Source organism: Oryza glaberrima, chromosome 1 (assembly GCF_000147395.1).
Source record: "Oryza glaberrima chromosome 1, OglaRS2, whole genome shotgun sequence".
Classification (NCBI taxonomy): Eukaryota; Viridiplantae; Streptophyta; class Magnoliopsida; order Poales; family Poaceae; genus Oryza; species Oryza glaberrima.
The window spans coordinates 34,615,455-34,638,311 of record NC_068326.1 but is presented as its reverse complement, the minus strand read 5'-3'; the positions used below and the strand labels follow the sequence as shown (position 1 = coordinate 34,638,311).

General features: G+C 47.9%; 2 protein-coding genes across 2 annotated transcripts; both read right to left on the bottom strand.

Moving 5' to 3' along the window:
• Positions 1–53: 53 nt before the first annotated feature.
• On the bottom strand, positions 54–7,752 carry LOC127757904 (uncharacterized). The gene is made up of 9 exons (XM_052283525.1): positions 7,650–7,752; positions 7,356–7,573; positions 6,205–6,734; positions 6,063–6,131; positions 3,842–4,528; positions 2,610–2,778; positions 2,245–2,484; positions 1,308–1,798; positions 54–1,225 (listed from the first exon to the last, which is right to left on the bottom strand). Exons 1-9 carry the CDS (start codon positions 7,750–7,752, stop codon positions 406–408), a joined length of 3,327 nt encoding a protein of 1,108 aa, XP_052139485.1. The 3' UTR covers positions 54–405.
• Positions 7,753–9,105: 1,353 nt separating this feature from the next.
• LOC127757805 (uncharacterized) lies at positions 9,106–21,394 on the bottom strand. The gene is made up of 8 exons (XM_052283423.1): positions 21,228–21,394; positions 20,900–21,117; positions 20,267–20,796; positions 19,404–20,171; positions 14,810–15,021; positions 14,486–14,703; positions 10,313–10,845; positions 9,106–10,225 (listed from the first exon to the last, which is right to left on the bottom strand). Exons 1-8 carry the CDS (start codon positions 21,310–21,312, stop codon positions 9,448–9,450), a joined length of 3,342 nt encoding a protein of 1,113 aa, XP_052139383.1. The 5' UTR covers positions 21,313–21,394; the 3' UTR covers positions 9,106–9,447.
• Positions 21,395–22,857: the final 1,463 nt, after the last annotated feature.

The window sequence follows — 22,857 nt, the reverse complement described above, 5'->3', positions numbered from 1 at the left end:
CACCAAAATGCGAAAGAAAAAATCACCATAGTACACAACTATACTGCTGGAAATTTTGCAAAACTGTCACATTGATGCTTTTTAATATTATTTATAACTGCCATAACTTTCACAGTCCACAAATTGTACAACCACCCCTGAAAAAAGAAAATCAACATTTCTCCACAACAATTTTTACTTGCTGTGGCACCTAGGCTAGATCTCCTTCTCCATGCGAATCGTTCAAGGCTTCAAGCAGCAACAGAAAAGCATCGTACGGGCATTCACTCTTGAAGGCACTGTACAGCACTACTACAGCAGCATAAGCAAGCTGCAAGCCTTTTACCGCCTGAAGGTCTTCGAAAGTGATATGCCAACAACCAACATATGATAGCCAATGCATTTTCAGCATCTTTTGACACATCCTCACTGTACTGAGATGCCCTTCTTGTGGACATACACTCGCGAAAAGTGTAGATAAGCAGCTAAACCAAGAACACTGAGCACAGCCAATAGCCAGTAGAAGTAATCAAGATGACCTCGGTTCAGATTGTCCGAGAACCAGCTATCCCCAGTCATGCTGGTCACCTTGTCAATTGCATACACAAGAAAGCTGCTGATGAAGCTCCCAATCCCAAATATGCTCAGGTACAAAGCAAGGCCCAAACTGCGCAAACCATCTGGTACTTGGTCATAGAAGAATTCTTGCAGGCCAACCATTGTGAACATATCAGCCAAACCAGTCAGGATGAACTGAGGGACCACCCACCAGAAGCTCATGGGGATTGTGGCTTCAGGATTGTTCACCAGGCCAAAATCTCTTGCTACCATGAGCCTTCTTGTCTCCACAAGGGCAGCGACAACCATCAGAATTACTGAGATAATCAATCCAATTCCAATCCTTTGCAACGTTGTGATACCGCGAGGGTTCTTTGAGTACCTCCTAGTAAGTGGAACAAGGATTCGATCATATATAGGAACAGAGATGACGATCGACACACTGATCAAGCTTTGTAGGGCAGCAGCTGGTATCTGTACTTTACCTATCCACCTGTCTAGTGTGCTTGCTTGCTTAGTGAACAGTGTTATCCACTGGGCAAAAACAATTGCGTAAATCAGGCAGGTTGCCCCTATTGGGAACAATTTAAGCACAGCGGTGGCTTCATCAGGAAAGCATGCCTTTTCTGCATCATCGTGATCTCCCTGGGATGATGATGCTTGGGTGCAGTGAAGATCCCCTGATGATCTGCATGCCAGAGGAAGAACGAGCAAGTAAGGTTGTAGTTTGCAACGGATGGGCTCTGCAGGTGGTTTCATTGCATACATACTTTGAACACCATGATGCGCACCACCATCGTATCTTTGCTAGAAGCGATTTCCCAACCTGGTCGAATAGGCTTGTGTTACTTCTTAGAGGATAGAAGCGGTAACTCTTGGTCCCAAGCAAGAATACTGCAAGAGAAAGAGACATGGCAATGCAAGGGATTCCAAACCCAAGCTGCCAGCCTATGTTATCTTGAATGTAATTCAAGATTGAAACTGTAATGACATTGCCGCCATATATCCCAAAGTACCACCAATTGAAAAATGAGCTCCTTGAGGCACATTCTTCAGGGTCATTCTCATCAAATTGGTCGGCCCCAAATGCTTGGACACAAGGTTTGTGGCCACCTTGAGCAAAGGCCACGATATACAGGGACAAGTAGAAGAAAGCTACATGAATGTCCATACTGGAGGATGCATTATTATCTGCATTATCTCCAGATTCTGCTTGTTGATGAGGTACAAGAACTGGTGATAGCGTGAGCATGCCAAGCCCCTATATTGTGGATACAATTCAGTGAGAAATCTACATAATAAAAAACATCCAAGAAACTCCACAATATCATTGTCTTACACAGAAACTGAATAGTATCATTTTATCACAGTGATGCATAATTGCATAGTATGCCCATTATGATGGTGATAGCCATATATCATGTGGATGGAAAGGACAATATTTAGCTGAATTATTGCCTGAAATTCCTCCGTGCTTCAGATCTAAACACATCAAACTTGCCCCTATGGTTAATCCTTTACCCGGAGAAAGTAGAAACTATATCAGGAAAAATCATTGTTAGCAGAGCTAATTACTCTGAAAATTCCAGGTGAACTCACAGAATCAGAGTAGCATATGTTCAGCATTGTCACAGGTTCATCATAAAAGTGGCAGTTGAGTAAGCCACACAAGAACAGCCGACAGCGAGAGCACTGCACTGCACATACCAGGATGTAGAGGAGGGAGGCGCAGATGATGGTGCGGTAGCGGCCGAGCCAGGAGTCGGCGACGGCGGCGCCGAGCAGCGGGAGCAGCAGCGCGGCTCCGTTCCACGCGTTGATGGCGGCGGCGGCGGACGCCGTGGACTGCCCCAGCGGGCCGGTCAGGTAGGTGATCAGGTTCCCGGAGATGCCGCCGAAGGCGAACCGCTCCGAGATCTCCACGCCTGCGATGGCGACCGACGGCAACTGCACGCGGATTAGTTCGGGAGAGAGAGAGAGAGAGAGTGCGGTGAGAGCGCGGCGGCGCTTGCTCGTTGACTCGCCGCCGCCGCCGCCGCCCTGGTTTCTCGGGGGGAGTTTTTTGGAGGTACCGATGATGAAGAGGGCGGCGAGCCACCGGCCGGAGGTGCGGCGGGAGGCCGGACGGCCGAGGTGGTCCACCGCGGAAGCCGGCGGCGGCAGGAGGGGCTCTGCCGCCGCGTCCATGGTGGCTCGGTCGCCGTCCCGTTCAGATATTTTTTCCTCTTCTCAGTAAACGATCTAACGGAGTTTCAAAAATAAAGTAAACGATCTGAGATATTTAACTAATTGCCACTTTTAGATGTTGCAATTAACTATTTGCCACCGTATTTAATTGCCATATCTAAAAGTGGCAAATATTTAAATGCCCTAGCGCACACGTTACTCTCATTACTATATATTTGTCTATGAATTTATATATGTCTAAAGTTAAAACGACTTATAATCTGAAACGGAGGGAGCACTTTGATGGCGGTTGCTAGTTGCTATAACCCGTTCCTGAACAAACTAACACGTGACACGTGACAATATATGCAAATTTTATTATTGGGATAACTGTAAAAAAAAGTTCATAGAAGTTTGACATTCCACCTAAGTTAAAGGCAAAGTGACATATTTCAGATTAAAAGTTAAAGTTTGACTAAAGTAACTTAGTACAAAACACATTTCAATTATATATATATATATATATATATACCCAATTCAAATGAGTATGAAACTTTTTCAATTACTTAGTCCTAAGTAATTGAAAAAGTTTCATACTCATTTGAATTGGGTATATACTAAATTTCAACAATGGTGCCCGGGCACCATGGAGCACCAAACAAATTTAATATATATATATATATATATATATATATATATATATTCCGTCTTGAAGAAAAGATGAAGTGAAGTGAATAATAGGGTTTCGTCCTGGTTCCCAGCCGTCGCATGTGGTGTTGGGTGTTAGTCCGTTGGTTCCGCTACTGTTGGTGTTTGCCTCGTCTGTGTCGCCAATTGCATTCTCGTGCTGTTCTGAGCTGCAATCTAAATTAAGATAAATAAGTTCTCTATTTATTTTAAGCATTACAATGATTTATATTTATCACCAGCGCTATATCCTGAGAATGGTACTGGGATCGCGGTTTCGTAGGAAGCGGTTCGCACTGTTTTTCCTACAACACGTTCCTGTCGGGTGCCGTTGTACGGCGGTGCCGGATCGAGGTGTGACAATAAGGTAAACCCTGTTCACACCACACCGCTATACATCTTCTCCATACCAACCATTTTCCAGATTTATAAAATTCAAAAGAATTATTGCTCGCCTTTGTTCTTGTAGACATATCGCTTTGCAATGTACACGAAAATGGCGACCTCCAATGCGGCAAGTGCGGCAAGGATCCAGTAGAAGTAGTCGAGGTGCGCGCGGTTGAGGTTATCGGAGAACCAGCTCTCTCCTCCTCCCCTTGTCACCCAGTCGATCGCCGACACGAGCACGCCACTGGCGTAGCTCCCGACGCCCAGCACGCTCAGGGACACGGCGAGCCCGACGCTACGGAGCTCGACGGGCACCTGGTCGTAGAAGAACTCCTCGAGGCCGATGAGGCCGAACACCTTCGATGTGCCGAGGAGGACGAATTGCGGTACCAGCCACCACACGCTCATCGGCACCGTCGCGTCTGGCCTGTCGACCAGCCCGGCGTCGCTCGCGGCGCGGAGCCGTTTGGCCTCGACGAGCGCCGCCACGGCCATGGCGAGGCCCGACATGGCCATGCCGGCGCCGACGCGCTGGAGCGTGGTGATGCCCGCGGGGTGCCTTGTGAGACGCCTCGCGAGCGGCACGAGGGCACGGTCGTAGACCGGCAACAGCGTGACGATGGTGACGCTGATGGCGAACTGCAGCGCGGCGGGCGGCACGACGAGGCCCCCGCCGACGTTCCGGTTCATCGTGCTGCCCTGCTTGGTGAACAGGGTGATATCCTGCGAGGCGATGATGGCGAACACTATGCTGGTCATCCAGATTTTTTTTTTCGCCGGGAAAGGAAGAAGGAGGCCATCCGAGTATATTAAGAAGAAGTAAAGTTACAAAGAAAACACGACAGAATCTGTCGAGGACGGACGTGCACGAGGCACCACACGCTAACCACACAAGCACAAACCACTGAAAAATGAAACCAAGCACCAAAACGACCCCGCTAAGCGTGGCCGATCGCCGCCCGGCCTACAACAACACCACAAAGGCGAGACTCCAAAAAAACGATGTCCCCAAGGAGGTCACGACATCAAGGACGCCGCCATCGCCCATCTAAGAAAAATGTGGTTTTCACCCAGAGAGAACTCGCCAAGAAAGGGGAAGAGGTACCCACGACAGCGCCCCCAAGAAGGTTACGACACCCGAAGGCGTAGCCGCTGCTGGCCCGGTGATCACCAAGCGAGGCTTACGCCTGGAACCCCTGCAACCTTTCAAGTAGTTTGTCGCCCATCAACTCAGTAACCACCACACAAGCATTGGCAGCGCGTGGCTTCCACCAAGACCGCACCGACACCCCTCCACCGGCCGACTTCCGAACTTGCCGCAGAACCCTGCCGCCAGCTCGTTGCATCCTACCGCTCCTCCCCTGAGAGCTGGCCCAGGCCACCTCCGTCCCGCCGCCCGCCGGCCTCCTCGTCATGTTCGGCCAAAGGAGAACCTGGGACTGGACAACGTCGTTTCGGCCGCTTGAGCTTCCCCCGCTGACCAGCAGCCGCCTCAACCCAACCGAAACTCCCCACAAAGAAGGGGAGAAGCTCAAGAAGGGAGAGGGTGCTGACCGGCAACGAGAAAAACGACGCGCCGCCGCCAGCTCTCTTTGCACAGCCGCTTCTCCCATGAGCACTGACACCGGACCTGCAACGCCGAAACCGGCCGCCGCTCGAGGTCTCCAGCTCCACCACCGTCAAGCGTCCTAGCCGCCCGCCCACTGCGCCTCCTCGTCGCCGGCAGCGGAAGCCAAGGAGAGAGGCGCCGCCGACGCCACCGGCTGCGGCAGCCTCGGGGCGTCCCGCCGCCGTCCGGCAGCCATGGCGGCCGCGAGCTGCTCCGGCCAGATACGCCTACAGCGGCGCCCGCGCCGGCGCCCAGTCTCGGCCGCCGCAACAGTGCCGACGCCCCTCCGGCCGCCGCGGTGACGCCAGCGAAACCACCACCGCAGCCGCTCTGCCGCCGAGCCCTCAAGGCCCCGGGCCACCGTGCCCTCGCCGTCGCGTTGTCGCGCCGCCGTACCGGCCAGATCCGGCCTCAGAGGCGCCGGATCCGCCGCCTCCCCACGCCGGCCTGCTGTCTCCGTCTCCGGCCGCTGAGGTCGCCGTCGTCGGCTGTGCCCCATCCTCCCCGCGCTGAGTTAGTGGCCTCCGAGCTTAAAAGGCCTCGCCACCATCTTCCCAGCTCGCCACCGGCTTGGAGGAGGAGGGGGCGGGGTTGTGGCGGCGCGGGCGGCTAGGGTTTTCGCCCCCCGAGCCGCCCACGCGAGAGCGACGCGGGGGTATTCTCCTCGTCGTTGGGCTTGGTCATCCAGATTGGAAGCACGTTGACGAGAAATCCCTTGCCATCCACCACTTCTTTGGATAGAAGCCTGCACGAATAACGTTAAGAGAAATTTGATGTCACGCGAAGATTGCAATTTGCATCCGTGCGCGCGTGCTCACCGTTCTGTGCAAATGGCATCCTTGCGGCAAAACACCCTCTTCGTCCACGCGCGCGCGGCCGCGGCGGACGTCTCGGCGAGTCGCGCGAGCGGCGCGCCGTCGATGGGTCGCTCGGCAGTGGCACGGTACGTCCCCGTGCCGAGCAGGAAGACGGCGAGGTACAACACCATCGTGGCCCAGCACACGGCGAACCCGACGGTCCAGCTGACGTTGTCCTCGACGTAGCTCAGCAATGTCGTGGCGACGGCGTAGCCCCAGGTTATGGAGAAGTGGAACCAGTTGAAGTAGGAGCTCCGCGATGCGTTCGCGCCGGGGTCGGCGTCGTCGGCGAACTGGTCGGCGCCGATGGCCTCGGAGCAGGGCTTGTGGAAGCCCTGCGCCAGCGCCAGCAGGTAGAGCGCGGCGTAGAAGAAGGCGAGGCGGGAGGTGGGAGACAGCGGCGGCAGGCAGGCGGTGGCTCCGCCGTTGCAGCTCGCCGGGCGAGGGTGCTTTGGTTGCAGCGTGGATGAGACCGTCAGCATCCCTAAGCTCTGTAACAGACATTGTAGTTGGGTAAGGAGTGTCAGAAATGGCGATGATGTGTCCAATGGCAATGACAATCACCTTTTTTTTTTTTGAACGGAAAAAAAAGTTGAGGCAATCACCTTGAAAAATCTGTTCAATTTAGGTAAAACAAAGTCTTATAGAAACTATCTTACAAAATTCAAGGTTGATTTTATATCTCAAAATTATTGTCTAGAAGTTTCAGATTCAGTTTTATTGAGGTGTACTTGATAATGCAGTGGCAAAAGGTGTGTGGTTTTAATCCCGAGGTTATCTTACAATCTCTTCTTAGAAAATGTCGAATAAAAAAATTTAGTTTGCTCCCTCTAAATTCGTTGTATTAATTAGTATCATACTTCATTCTAGTTTTATTTATTTTGAGATGAATGAAGTAGCTTTCACCTACAGCTGTTGGACTGGACCAATGTACCAGACTTAAGCGCTACGCTCATACTCCAATTTCTTGCCAAAAAGGGGAGTAGTTTACTCCTCCAACTTAAGCGAACCGGACCATGATCATGACATGACTAACGAAGATGACAGGCTTGGGTATCCGAGAGGATCGAAATAGGGAGGTGCAGAGCGGCGACGCGCGACGGAGCACTGACCAGAAGGTAGAGCACGCCGGCGGCCACGACGGCGCGGTACCGGCCGAGGTGCGAGTCCGCGGCGAGCGCGCCGACGAGCGTCAGCACCATCACCGTCCCGCCCCAGGCGTTGGCCGCCGCGGCCGCAGCCGCCATGGACATGCCCATCAGCCCCGTCAGGTACATCATCAGGTTGCCCTGCACGCCGTAGAACCCGACGCGCTCCAGGAACCCGACGGCTGCAGATCAGTGCAGATCGATCACGCCGCAGCAAAAGTTAGTAGAATGACAGCCGCATGCATGGGCGAGGTTTACCGATGATGAAGAGCGCGGCGCGCCAGCCGCCGCGGCCGTCGCCGTGTTTGGAGGCGGCGGACGATGGCTCGTCGGAATGTGCAAGTAGCCGGCCGGACTCCATGGCTGATTGGCTGGCTCTGCCCCCCTCTGACCTTTATAGTTACGAAGTACAACTTATAGCTGACATATGAAGATATATTTCTTTTATCAGATTAATTGCTCTTGAACGAGAACTCCCTCATGCCGAAAATGTGGAGCACACATATCGATAACATAAAGAAACAAGTATGGGTCAGTGTCACGATCTTCAGAAATTTTCGGCACAATAAAAAGAAGCATTGGTAGCACTCACCTTTCTAAAAAAAATCTGGTACCACTCCATCTCGTGCACTAAATATTTGAGAGTAACCTAAGTACTCCTATTTTTAAAGTTATTGATGGTCAAAGTTATAAAAGTTTAACCTCAACCTTGTCTAAAACGTCAATTAATATGGAACCGGAGGGAGTAAGAGCAACTTTAATGGTAGGTGTAAAGCTAACTATATATTTATGTGCAATCGAATAAGGAAAAATGAGTAGTGTTAACTAGCTCTATACATATTCCTAGATAAATGCATTAATTATATAAGCGAGAGAGATTTTCCTCCGTAGTCGTAAAGAAAGTCGTTTAGGACAATGTTTAAGTCAAATCTTGGGAATATAAATCATGAATAACTCTCAAGTTGTTGAGTTTGAAAATGTAAAATCTATATGAATAGATTTATCTTGAAAAATACTTTCATAAAAGTATACATATATTACTTTTTAATAAATATTTTTATAGAAATAAGAAGTCAAAGTTGTGTTTTGGAGACCGTGTCGTTGTCCAAAACGACTTTCTTTATGAATACGGAGGGAGTAAGAGATAAAAGATTAGAAATAATTTTATACTCCCTCCGTTTCACAATGTAAATCTTTCTAGCATTGCTTACATACATATAGATGTTAATGAATCTAGACAAACATAAATGTGGGCAATGCTAGAAAGTTTTACATTGTGAAATGGAGGAAGTAGCTAGTTTATTATATTTTTTTGGGGGAATTTATTATATATGTTAGCTCTAATTCTACTTTTGTATTAGCTTATAGTTTGTAGTTAGCTCTACTACTAAACTTACTGTAACAATGTTTGTCTAACTTGTTCTCCTGCAATCCAAAGATCCAAACCCAATCTATGAGGTTATCCCCTTTTGGCCTTTTGGATTTTTTTTATTAAACTTTGTCAGTTGATTTCACAACAAAATTAATCACAATCGTATCAAACATTTCAAAATGATTTCAAATCTAAATCTAACGGTATTGCTTTTGTCACAGAACCCACATATTATTCACTAATTGTTGTTGGAAAATAAAAAAAGATTATTTCTCTCTGGAAAATTCAACGCAGAGAGAGAAAATCCACTTTGGATCATCCATTGCAGAGTACTACTAAATATATCAAGTAGAAGTATTGCAGTAAGAAATGCAAATTGCAAGTTGGTTTGCTCCTTTTAATGCACATTTGGAACACAAGATTTTCGAAACATGCGAACAAGAAAAAAAAAATAGCATTGGATTGTCCTAGCATGTCAAATTATACAACCACATGCATTTTCAATAGGACTATAATTATACATGCAAATGCTGCGAAAATGCAATGTATGTTCAAACTACACTAGCATACATCTTCTGATCTTCCCCATGCGAACCATTTTTCAGATATATATATATATATATATATATATATATATATATATATATATATATATATATATATATATATATATAAACAGAAGAATCATTGCTCGTCTTTGTTCCTGTAGACATATCGCTTTGCAATGTACACGAAAACGGCGACATCCAATGCGGCGAGTGCGGCGAGGAGCCAGTAGAAGTAGTCGAGGTGCGCGCGGTTGATGTCGTCGGAGAACCAGCTCTCTCCTCCTCTCCTCGTCGTCGCCCAGTCGATCGCCGACACGAGCGCGCTGCTGGCGTAGCTCCCGACGCCCTGCGCGCTCAGCGACATGGCGAGCCCGACGCTGCGGAGGTCGTCGGGCACCTGGTCGTAGAAGAACTCCTGGAGCCCGATGACGCCGAACACCTTCGATAGCCCGACGAGGGCGTACTGCGGCACCAGCCACCACACGCTCATCGGCACGGTGGCGTCCGCCGGCAGCCCGGCGTAGCTCGCGGCGCGGAGCCGTTTGGCCTCGACGAGCGCCGCCACGACCATGTGGAGGCAGCACGTGGCCATGCCGGCGCCGACGCGCTGGAGCGTGGTGATGCCCGCGGGGTGGCCCGTGAAGCGCCTCGCGAGCGGCACGAGGGCGCGGTCGTAGGCCGGCAGCACGGTGAGCATGGTGGCGCTGATGACGTCCTGCAGCGCGGCGGGCGGCAGGACGAAGACGCCCCCGCCCACGGCGACGCGGCGGTCCATCGTGCTGCCCTGCTTGGTGAACAGCGTTACCTGCTGCGAGATGACGGCGGCGAACACTATGCTGGTCACCCAGATCGGAAGCAGCTTGACGACGAAACCCTTGCCATGTTCTACCTCTTCTTCTTTCGCCAGCAGAAGCCTGCAAGATTAGCGTTAAATTTAAACCTACGCCATTAGAATTTAGCAAGAGTTTAGACAATGCACGAGTCAAGAACGCAATCTGTACCGTTCCGTGCAAATGGCGTCCTTCCGGGGAAACACCCTCGCCGTCCACACGCGCGTGGCTGACAAGGACTTCTTGGCGAGCAGCGCGAGCGGCGCGCCGTCGACGGGTTGCTCGGCGCGGTACGCCGCCGTGCCGAGCAAGAAGACGGGGAGGTACACCGCCGTGGTGGCCAAGCACGCGGCGAACCCGACGGTCCAGCTGACGTTGTCCTCGACGTAGCTCATGGCGGTGTTGGAGATGGCGTAGCCGCAGGAACTGGAGAAGTTGTACCAGTTGAAGTAGGAGCTCCGGGACGCGCGCGCGCCGGGGTCGCTCGGCGGCGCGAACTGGTCGGCGCCGAAGGCTTCCGAGCACGGGTTGTGGAAGCCCTGCGCCAGCGCAAGCAGGTAGAGCGCGGCGTGGAAGAAGACGAGGCGGCCGAGAGATGGCGATGGCGGTGGCGGCGGCGAGCAGGCGGCGGCGGCGTCATGGCAGCTCACCGGGTGTTGGTGCGTTGGTTGCATCACTGATGAGATCGTCAGCATGCCCAAGCTCTACTTTTTTTCATAAAAGAAATGGTTATAAAACGTACTCCCTCCATCTTAAAATAAATAAATAATCATCTACATAGTAGATTAGAATGTGATGTACAGCGAATTTGAATAAGCACTTATCCAAATTTATTAAACTAGATTATATCACATATCCATCTAGAATTGATTTATTAAAGTGAACAAGGAACCAAATCATACAGCCGCTAGCTCTGTTATCATTGCAGTCAGGTGACGTAGGCAACCACTTTTGACTATTTCACGAAAGCTTTGTGCAAATTTAGATTTGCAAATATCACCCGAATATACTGCATGATATATCTGCCACCATTTTTTATGATTAAACCCGATCGATTTTTTTAATTACATTCATGTTGTCTCAAGTTTACAGCACAAGTTCTTCACTTCTTCCCCTTGCTAGCAGATTGAAATTAAAACGTTGCCCTCCCAATGAGTTCTTCCAATATGAATTCAATAACATCAAGATTTACCATTGATCTTTAGTTTTTTAAACGTGCGTTAAAAGTGTGTGGTATACTTCTTCTGTGTAATAAAAAATACTTTAAAAGTTAGTATAAAACTAAAATTCGATCTTTGAATGACATAGAACCAAATTTATCATTTACTTTTGTTGTGTTAAGCTTGTGTTTTAAAAGGATAAAGTTCATTTTTTTACTAGATATATATTTGAAAGAGCGATTTGTACTTTGAAATATCTTTATTACCGAAGTTTTACTTTGAATCACCCTCCCTTGAATCTTTTCATGTTGGACCATATATTCTTATTATTTTTCACTTTAGACTACCCGAACACTTTTCGCGAGCATATCAACGGCCTCAAGCACATCGGCATCCTCATACTGATGATCTCCCCTATTTACATATACTCACATATTTGATGAATGAGAGATTGGATATGGCTAGATAAGAATGTTATGTTGGTACAAAATGAAAAATGGCAAAAATAGCTAATTGATGGACCATAGTAAAATTCAATAATAAAAGGTGGCATAAAGTATAAATCACACTATTTTTTAAAACTAAAACTCTTAAACAGGTACTCCCCGTCTCTAAATATAAAGGATTTTGGTTGGATGTGACACATACAAAAATTATTGTTAGACACCTTGTTGGGCTGCACCACAGCTGGTCCGCTACGCAAATCCCGGCCTAAGCAAACCCAGGAAGAGCAATACATAAAGCAATAGCTGCTGCTCATTCAAAGACAAACAGAAAAGACAGGACGGCGACCACCCTGGGCGGCTTGGCGATCGGCAGCGGCGGCGGCTTGGGTCCGGGCTGGATCCTCGTCGAGTACCTATTCCCTCCTCCACCCCCCATTCCCTAGCTTCCAGAACCTTCTAGCCCCCTGTATTTCCCCATCTTCCACCTCCAAAACAACATTGTTGACTGAATAGTTGTTCGTGGTAAAATTCTTGTTGTTTGGTGATTTGGTTGCTAACAATTTGGTATCAGAGCCAGCCTGGTTTCCCCCATCTAGCTCTTGGTCTAGTTGAGAAAATTCTCATCAAGTAGGGTGCCATGGCAATAGAAGACAAATTGGACTTGCTGTTGAAGCGGATAGAGGAGTATGAGCTGAGGCGAGAGGAGGCTGATCGGAGAGCCAGAGCTGATATACGGTCTCTCATAGATGTGGTTGAAGCATGCACACCGGAAATTGGGAAGAAGGCAAAAGACTTGTCGGCGTCAATTAAGAAAGAGCAGTCAAAGGTGACGCCCACCACTTGTCGGCGTCAATTAAGAAAGAGCAGTCACTTCTTGCAAGAGTGATGGTTGTGGAGCTGAGCAGTACTGAGCAATTTGGTTCTGAGAACATTTCCTTCAAAGGAAAACATGTTGACAAGCTGAGACTATTTGGCATGCCACCTTGGCTGCCATTAGTTTGTTTGCTGGAAGCTAGAGAAGGGAAATGTTGCACTACTGATTCTGCTACAAGTATAATTCCTTGGAATGAGCAAAAGAAAATGATGACTACTAAAACTTGCACTTGCTTTGAGCAGAAAATGCAGAAGTTTTGGGATCTGACTTTCCAGGTTAGTTTGACAACACTTGCTAGCAAGGAAAGCAATCTAGTTATTTGTGATCCTAAATCATTATCTGTTTGGTTATCATCTGTTGATCTCCGGGGGATGATGCTCAACTACTACCAAACTAGAGTGGAGAAATGGAATATGAGAATAATTTGTATGGTGATATCAGAATCTGAGTCATGTTTGGAATCAAATTACATTGGTTTGAATGCTGAAAGAGATTTGCTATATGTGATTGCTGATGAAAAAGGCTGCAAAAGGGTGAAAGAAATGGAAGAAGATGCTAATTCAATTCATGATGAAAAATATACTTTTGAGTTAGTTTCTGCAGAGGTGGTAAATACATTAGGATCTACTGGGCAATGCATATGCTTGACTGATGAAATCGGCATGCCAATAAATGAACATAATCATGAACATGGGTGGACTATGCAGTTGATCAAACGAGGTTGTCACTGTTTGCAGCATATCAAATTGTTGGAAATCATTGTTGGCAAGCAATTCATAACAGTGCCATTGTCAGGCATCACACAGGAGGACTTCGCATGGAGTAAGAAGTTATCGAGGCTAAAGCTACTTGCTCTATTCTTCTTCAATAATGTTCTATTGTCTAACACCAAATATTTGGAGCAACCATGGGATCCGGGAGGTTTTAATTCATCGGCATGGGGACAAGCCGAATTCAAGGAGAGGGGATTGTTAGACACCTTGTTGGGCTGCACCACAGCTGGTCCGCTACGCAAATCCCGGCCCAAGCAAACCCAGGAAGAGCAATACATAACGCAATAGCTGCTGCTCATTCAAAAACGAACAGAAAAGACAGGACGGCGACCAGCCTAGGCGGCTTGGGTCCGGGCTGGATCCTCGTCGAGTACCTATTCCCTTCTCCACCTCCCATTCCCTAGCTTCCAGAACCTTCTAGCCCCATGTATTTCCTCATCTTCCACCTCCAAAACAGCATTGTTGACTGAATAGTTATTCGTGGTAAAATTCTTGTTGTTTGGTGATTTGGTTGCTAACAATTATCCAGATTCATTATACTGGGATGCATCACATCCAACCAAAATCTCTTATATTTAGGGACGGAGAGAGTAGTTCTTTTAGAAAAATTTTTTTCATAAAGTTTCCTTAAAAAAAATTATAATTCGTATCAACTTTCTAATATTTAATTTAATCCATCTGCTTCTATCAACAACATTAAAATGCATATTTTATCTTGATTGTCATTAACATGTCTTTCAAACCGCTAAACAATACATTTCATTCGATTTTTTAAAATATCATATAATATTTTTAGGTTTAAAATAATTAAAACTCAATTTATAATGCGATAAAAATGTCTTGTTTCTTATGTCCTAAATTTATCTTTATCTTCAATACAAACGACTACCATCTAATTGTGATAAAGTTAGTGCCATCCCTCGCTATCAAGAACATACCCAAGAAAAGTCAAACAATCCATTCACAAAAACAGTGTTGCCGGGCCGGGGAATATCAAATTGAGAACGCGAACTTGATCACGACATGGATAGATGCTCGAGATGTTGGTAATTAACTAACTTACAGGTGGGGATCGGAAGCAAAGAACTGACCAGCAGATGGAGCACGCCGGCGGCCACGATTGCCCGGTACCGCCCGAGCCGCGAGTCGGCGGCGAGCGCGCCGACGAGCGTCAGCACCAGCACCGTCCCGCCCCAGGCGTTGGCGCCGGCGGCCGCCGCCGCCGTCGACATGCCCATCGGCCCGCTCAGGTACATCACCAGGTTGCCCTGCACGCCGTTGAACCCGATGCGCTCCAGGAACCCGACGGCTGCATCCATCCATCCGAGAAACGCTCAGGCGAGGCAAAGAATCGATCGACCTGCGTGCGTGCGGTGACGCGCGCGAGTACGGCGAGAGGTCAGCGACGGCGTTACCGATGAGGAAGCGCGCGGCGCGCCAGCCGCCGCGGCCGTCCGGTGAACCGGAGCCGGCGCATGTCTCGGATGGTGGGAGTATCCCGCCGGACTCCATGTCCAGCACAGTGAGAGACTGCAGAGTGGCACCCCGGCCGCTATGATGCAGAGTTGCAGACAGATGCTTGGATACTTTTAGCCGCCTCTTCTTTTTTTTGGAAGAACTCTCGATACTTTTTTATAGCTGACGTGGGCAGATATCAAGATATTTTTCTGTGTCGTAATGGGCTGATGGCCTTGCCTGATTGTGGCTAGATGTCTAGATCAATATACTCAATAGTAATTCGGAGTAATAGAGAGTAGAGAGTGATGGCGTATAAAGATAGATGCCTCCTTCAAACGGATGAACTGAATAAATGTATAAAATCTCTACTTGAAACTTATGTGAAAAAAATAGTCTAATGTAAAATTTAATCAAAGAAGAAACAGTGTTCTTTAAACTTTTTATTAGGCATAAATTGACCCAATTAAACGGTAGACCCAAAAATGCAAGCCCACCCAGCGCAAAGCTCGCGAGCAATTTTTTAATACGTAAAGGACTTACATATCTTTGCAATAAGACGAGTAAAGTTGCCAATTACAACTGAACAGAAAAAAAAAAAAAAGAGGAAGTAGGGGAAGGGACTGAGTGCACTCTATCTAATCAGATGGGCTGACCTAGGACTATAGTGGCTACATAAGTAGCTAGCTGCCGAACCACAACCTTTGTCAAAGGCTAAAGAGATGCTTCCTTTGTCATCGTCTTCGCAATATCGATCATGTTCCATTGTCGTTGGTTGAAAACTCAGTCATTGTGTTCTTTCTAGATAGAGCAGGCTTCAAAAGTTACGATAGTATCGAACCCTCTTCTCTATTCTTTAGGTATCTTCTTCCGGCTGTCACATAATCCAGCTAAGCGTGGAAGGATGATTCGCTCACCGGTAGGCAGTTCGTGCGCCCAAACTCACACGAGCTAAAGCTCAAGCTCGCTCTAGGGCACGTGTCGTGTCCAGCGATACAGGGATTAGCGGCGCTGAAAATGAAAACAAGCATCATTAGTGGGATACGACTACAAATTGAACGCCCGGTTTTCCAAAAAAAATATTTGGTGTTGTTTCACCTTTTTATACGAAAATATTTCACAACATTTTAAATGATGAAACATAACCAAATCACACTTGAAACATTCCACTACAACATATGGTACATTAATTTTGAATTTTTTTTTTAGGTTTGAATTATTGAAACATAAACAAAACCGTGTGCATCAAAGATGAAAATATGGCATACTATCAACATTTGATCCAAACACAAAGAAACATCATAAGTACACTAGCTAAAATATAAAAAAAAATGAAATGAAATATATCCGGTTTGGACTGTATCTTCTTCCCTCCGACGAACACATGATTGCCAAGGGTTGTCGGCACAGTGCTCTCCTCCGTTCTTCGCTGGAGATCAACGCCGAGAAGGTACAACGCCCTTCTGCTCCTCTGAGGCGAGCAGCCGTCGTTTCCCTAGGCCCTCACCACCCTGTCGTTGTTTGCTATTGGGAGCTCGCTATGCCATCGTCATCACTTGGGCAAAACGGAAACCGCGCCATCTCCAGATCCACACACGGGATGCTATAAATTTTGACAATTTAACCCTTTGTAAAAACTTATTACAAGAATAAATCGTGTTAAAAACTTATTTCAAAAATGAACCGCGACCTTAGTGCCATCGGAAGTGGCGCTGAGATCCAACATCTCAGCGCCACTAATTTTAGCGCTAACCTCCGTTCGAGGTGTCATAAATTAGCCACATCATCATGGGTCAGCGCCACTCTCATTGGCGCTGACCTTTTCAAAGCCTAAAAGGCTCTATTGGTGATGCCTACCTGAAATGTGCTACTAGTGCAGTGGTTAGCTCTATTGGTTTTTAGCACTAGGTCTTGGGTTGAATTTTAAAATAAATTTTTGACACGGTTTATTTTTTAATAAGTTTCTGTTCAGGCTGTTCACGGGTTGGGCACAACCCGGTCAAACCATCAAACCGAACCAGACCGAACCGCACGGCCGGTTCTGCCCGGGTTGGGCTGCTTTAACCTACAACCCGTTGAAACCGCCGTCGTCCCCGCCGGCTCCGCATCCCTCTCGCCGCCGCTTTCGTCTCGTCATCCTCCTCGCCGCGGCCGTGTTCGTCGACCAACGAGGAAAGCGTCGCGCGTCGTCCTCGCCGGCTCCGCATCCCTCTCGCCGCCGCTTTAGTCTCGTCATCCTCCTCGACCCGGCCGTGCTCATCGACCAACGAGGAAAGCGCCGCACGAAGCCAGGTCAGCCTGTTCGTTCATCTACAGAAGTGCTTGCGCATCATCTGCAGGAATTTTTATCTGCTTGCAAAGGACAGCTGCCATGGCTGTCGTCCTGCTCTCTGTTCGTTCTCATACGAAGAAGACGACAAACGGTTTAACCCGTTCAAACCGCTAGACCAAACCGTCTAATACCAGCCAGCTCCGGGTTGGGCTGGGTTATGGCGGAAACCCGTCTTAACCGTAGATGAACAGGCTGAGTTTCTGTAAAGGGTCAAATTATCAAAATTTGTGCACGGGTTGCTGTCTTCCTCCCATCTCATGGCCTCGAGCTACGCCGATGTGCTAGCAAGCCACCGCAGCTGCATGAACCCTCGCCGGTCACAACAAACCATGGCCCGACCACCGCCACGGAGGAATGTGGAATGGTTGACTGATAAGACGCCCGATATTTTGTTAGGTACAGAGCGCCCGAGCATAATTGTTTCCGTCATTAATTAATGTTATTAAAAAAGAAAGTGCACCAAAAATCGTGTGCGACTGTGTGCACGTGTTCGGGCGATGGGATTTCTACCCACCGTTGTAAATACCGAAGAAGATGGTAACTTACAATCAAACTTTGCCGATTGATTTTTCCACAAAATCATGATTATATCAAAAATAAATTGAAACCTAAACCTAATGATACTGTTTTTTTGTCACAGAATTACTCCCTCTAGCAAAAAAAAAATGATGTCCACTTTTCCAACGTCAAAGCAATTTGACTAGAGAGTAGTACTCCTAAGAGCAGGTTTAATAGATCCTAATCAGCCGGCGCTAGCACGTTACCCGTCAGCAAAATCCGACGTGGAGGAGTGAGAAGGGAAGAAAAAGGATGGAGCGGGCGCTCCATCTATCGCCCGGCTGAAGCACAACACACGAGAAAATATTGCTTTCTTCCAATCAGATGCGAGGAGATCAGGTGCACATGCTAATATTAAATATCTAAATCTTCAATAGAGTTAAACAAACAGCCAACCTAACAGCCAGCCTATTATATTAGTGATGGGCCTGATGGCTATAGGTGACATGGTATTAGTATAGAGCCAGTAGCTGGCTATGTTATTAGGCTTGCTCTAAGGCTCTGTTCGTTGCTGCCTGTTCCCAACTCCTCCGCCTCGTTTTCCATGCGCACGTTTTTAAACTGCTAGACGTTGTTTCTTTTGCAAAAAAAATCTATACGAAAGTTGTTTAAAAAAATCATATTGATCCATTTCTAAAAAAAATTAGCTAATACTTAATTAATCACGCAATAATAGGACCTTTGTTTTGCGTGCCGGGGAGGAGGGGTTCCCAACCCAATCCCTCCTCCCGAACACAGCCTAAGAGAGCCTGCTTGGAGAATTTGTATTTATTTTTCCTCTTGTAAAACCTTTATACACCTATAGGTTAAGTGTACCAAAAATACAACCTACTTTCCTATACATATTCATAAGGAGAGATCACGCATGCCTCTAGGCCTTTTTAATCTTCTGGGTGTATTAGGGCATGTACAACAGTTTTTATTAGTGGTCTCTCTCTATTGCTATACAAGTAAATTTGATGACATGGAAGAAAGAGAAAGGAGTATGGTTGTTATGCATGACAACAGCTCATAGTCGACTCCTAGCATTTATTAGAGCAAATTTTGTTGCATAGTGGTGAAAGAAAGGAAAGAAGAGTAAGAAAAAATATTTTTATACATTAATGATTAGAGACCATATTGTCTCTAATTGTTGTAGAATGTCAGTCTCTAAATAACGTAGAGCTAATATCTGACTCTAACTTTTTACATGCCCTTACACCGAACAACAGGAATTTCAGCCTTTTTCGATCTGATGGATACAATCCAAGCATGCCCCAGCCACCAAGTACTTGTACTCCATCTTGCTGCGAGAGAGGTACCATAATCTTTATGTTGCATTCTCTCACTATAAATACTACTCCCTCTCCTTCCATAATTCTTAACATTTAGACAATGACACGGTGTTCAAAATACATGTTTAACTTGATTTTTCTATTATAATATATACATAAATAAATAAATATTGTTTACTTTTCTCATAGTACTTTGAAAGATAATTCTATATACGTTGTTATAGTTTCTTTAAACTAAATATTTAAAGTTATCGATAATTGAAGTTATAAAAGTTTAACCTTAATCTTATGTAAAATGTAAGAATTATGAAACCGGAAAGAGTACACATCTTTGAGCATGTGGACCATTTTTCAGACTTATTACACACTCTAATCCGAACTCGGAAGAATCATGGCTCGCCTTTGTTCTTGTAGACGTATCGCTTCGCGATGTAGACGAACACGGCGACCTCCAAAGCGGCGAGCGCGGCGAGGATCCAGTAGAAGTAGTCGAGGTGCGCGCGGTTGAGGTTGTCGGAGAACCAGCTCTCTCCCCCGCTCCTCGTCGCGCAGTCGATCGCCGACACGAGCACGCCGCTGGCGTAGCTCCCGACGCCGCGCACGCTCAGGGACATGGCGAGCCCGACGCTGCGCAGGTCGTCGGGCACCTGGTCGTAGAAGAACTCGTCGAGCCCGATGATGCCGAACACCTTCGATAGGCCGACGAGGGCGTACTGCGGCACCAGCCACCACACGCCCATCGGCACCGTCGCGTCCGGCCGGTCGATCAGGCCGGCGTCGCTCGCGGCGCGGAGCCGTTTGGCCTCGACGAGCGCCGCCACGGCCATGGCGAGGCAGGACATGGCCATACCGACGCCGACGCGCTGGAGCGTGGTGATGCCCGCGGGGTGCCCCGTGAAGCGCCTCGCGAGCGGCACGAGGGCGCGGTCGTAGACCGGCACGAAGGTGAGGAAGATGACGCTGACAATGGACTGCAGAGCAGCGGGCGGCACGACGAGGCCCCCGCGCGCGCCGATGCGCCGGTCCATTGTGCTGCCCTGCTTGATGAACAGGGTGACCTCTTGCGCGCTGACGATGGCGAACACTATGCTGGTCACCCAGATCGGAAGCAACTTGGCAAGGAACCCCTTCTCGCCTACCTCTTCCCTCGCCAGAAGCCTGCACGATTAGTGTAAAACATTCGCCATTAGGAAGATTATCAGATCAACTCATCAAGAACGCACGTTTTGCTTTCGCTGGCGCGGCGAGCTCACCGTTCTGTGCAACAGGTATCCTTCCGGCGAAACACCCTCGCCGTCCACGCACGCGCCGCCGAGGAGGACGTCTTGGCGAGGCGCGGGAGCAGGGCGCCGTCGACGGGTTGCTCGGCGCGGTACGCCCGCGTGCCGAGCAAGAAGATGGGGAGGTACACCGCCGTCGTGGCCAAGCACACGGCGAACCCGACGGTCCAGCTGACGCTGTCCTCGACGTAGCTGAGCGCGGTGTTGGAGATGCCATAGCCGAAGGAATTGAAGAACTGGTACCAGTTGAAGTAGGAGCTCCGGGACACGCGCGCGCCGGGGTCGCTCGCCGCGAACTGGTCGGCGCCGAAGGCTTCGGAGCACGGGTTGTGGAAGCCCTGCGCCAGCGCTAGCAGGTAGAGCGCGGCGTGGAAGAAGACGAGGCGGGCGAGAGATGGCGGCGGCGGCGGCGACGGCGAGCAGGCGGCGGTTGCGTCATGGCAGCTCGCCGGGTGAGTATGATTTGGTTGCATCACTGATGAGATCGTCAGCATTCCCAAACTCTGTAAAATTGCGACTCTTTGTTGGAACATCGATGAACTCGATCATCCGATGACAGAGTTGTTCGACAGGTATAGATCGAGAGAAGCGGAAGATCGAACTGACCAGGAGATGGAGCACGCCGGCGGCCACGATGGCGCGGTACCGCCCGAGGCGCGAGTCGGCGGCGAGCGCGCCGACGAGCGTCAGCACCAGCACGGTCCCGCCCCAGGCGTTGGCGCCGGCGGCCGCCGCCGCCGTCGACATGGCCATCGGCCCGGTCAGGTACATCACCAGGTTGCCCTGCACGCCGTTGAACCCGATGCGCTCCAGGAACCCGACGGCTGCGGCATCCATGAATCCGAGAAACGCTCAGGCGAGGCAAAGAATCGATCGACCTGCGCGCGGCGCAGGGACGCGCGCGAGTACGGCGAGAGGTCAGCGACGACGTTACCGATGAGGAAGCGCGCGGCGCGCCAGCCGCCGCGACCGTCGGACGAACATGTCTCGGATGGCGCGATTAGCCCACCGGACTCCATGGCTGGCACAGTGCGGTACCCCGCTCTGATGCAGACAGATGCTTCTATACTTGACTTTTTTTTTTTTTTTTGGGGGGGGGGGGGGGGGGGGGGGACCGGGGGAAGAACTCGATACTTTAATATAGCTGATGTGAGCAAATATGAAGATATTTTTGTGCCGTGATGGTTGACGAGCTACATATCTAGATTAGCAGTAATAGTGTTAATACCCATTCAGAATGATAAGAGAATATATCCATATAGGGTGATGGCATAAAGATCGAGTCAGGTTTCCTTTGAACGAATACTCGATTTAGTCTCTTAAGTTTACCTAAAGCTTAATTTAGTTCTTAGGATTCATTTTGTCCGTATTTGTCCTTTAAGTATTCGTTTTAACTTAAAATCATCTTCGGATCTATTTATGCTAATCTTGGTATAAGAAAATATCCACTTCACCATTAATTTGCAATACACTAGAAACGAGGGAAAAAATAAATATCATTGTACATGTACTTCCTATTATTTTAGCACGTACTCCCTCCCCCTAAAAAAAAAACAAACCCTGGTTTCCGTGTCCAACGTTTGACCGTCCGTCTTATTTGAAAAAATTATGAAAAAAAATTAAAAAGACAAGTCACGCATAAAATATTAATCATGTTTTATCATCTAACAACAATGAAAATACGAATTATAAAAAAATTACATATAAGACGGACAGTCAAAATTGAACACGGAAACCTAGGGTTTGCATTTTTTTGGGACGGAGGGAGTAACACGCAAGGGATGAGCTTTAATGGCTATAGAATATATAATTGTTTTTTATGTATATAAATTATGTATGACCTATAAGAAAATTCATTGTGTCAGGGTTATGGATAAGTCATACCCTCTATCCTATGACTTATGGAAAATACCGATGAGATATACCTTCACGTGTACGGTTGGTTTCCGTATACGTTGTTAGGAATTTGCCTCAAATTATGGAAAATATCTTCACGAGTTAAGGAATTGCCGAAGTCCTACTCGGAAAGGGTATGATCTCTAGTATATCGTGTCGGTTTACATAATTTTCAAGTCTTACTTGGGGTCAAGGTATCCCACGGTATAAAAGGGGCCCGTAGGGAGAAGGTAAGGGTATCGCATCTCATCGCCAACACACCCACCAAAGTTTACGAAGACGGAGTGTACGGAGCCAACTCGCCGGGAGATCTCATCAAATCCCTCGACTATGATCTTATCGGTATCGTCAATTCGTTTACTCTCTTTGTAATCTGTTCTCATCATCATCAATCCCATATAAATTGGGCTAGGACTATTACCTGATAAGGGGTCTGAACCAGTATAATCCTTGTCTTTTGTCTACTTTGATGTCGTACTACGTAAATCCTTATTCTAATGTACCCCAATACCCTATTCTTCCGATCCGCGAGTATCACTCGTCGACACATTGTACTTAAATCTCAAAGAAACAACATCATATAATTATTGGATGTACGTCCTATAAAAAGTTAGGCATATAGAGGGTTTCACAACTTAATTGTACAGCATTTCTTTTTTGGTATGCGG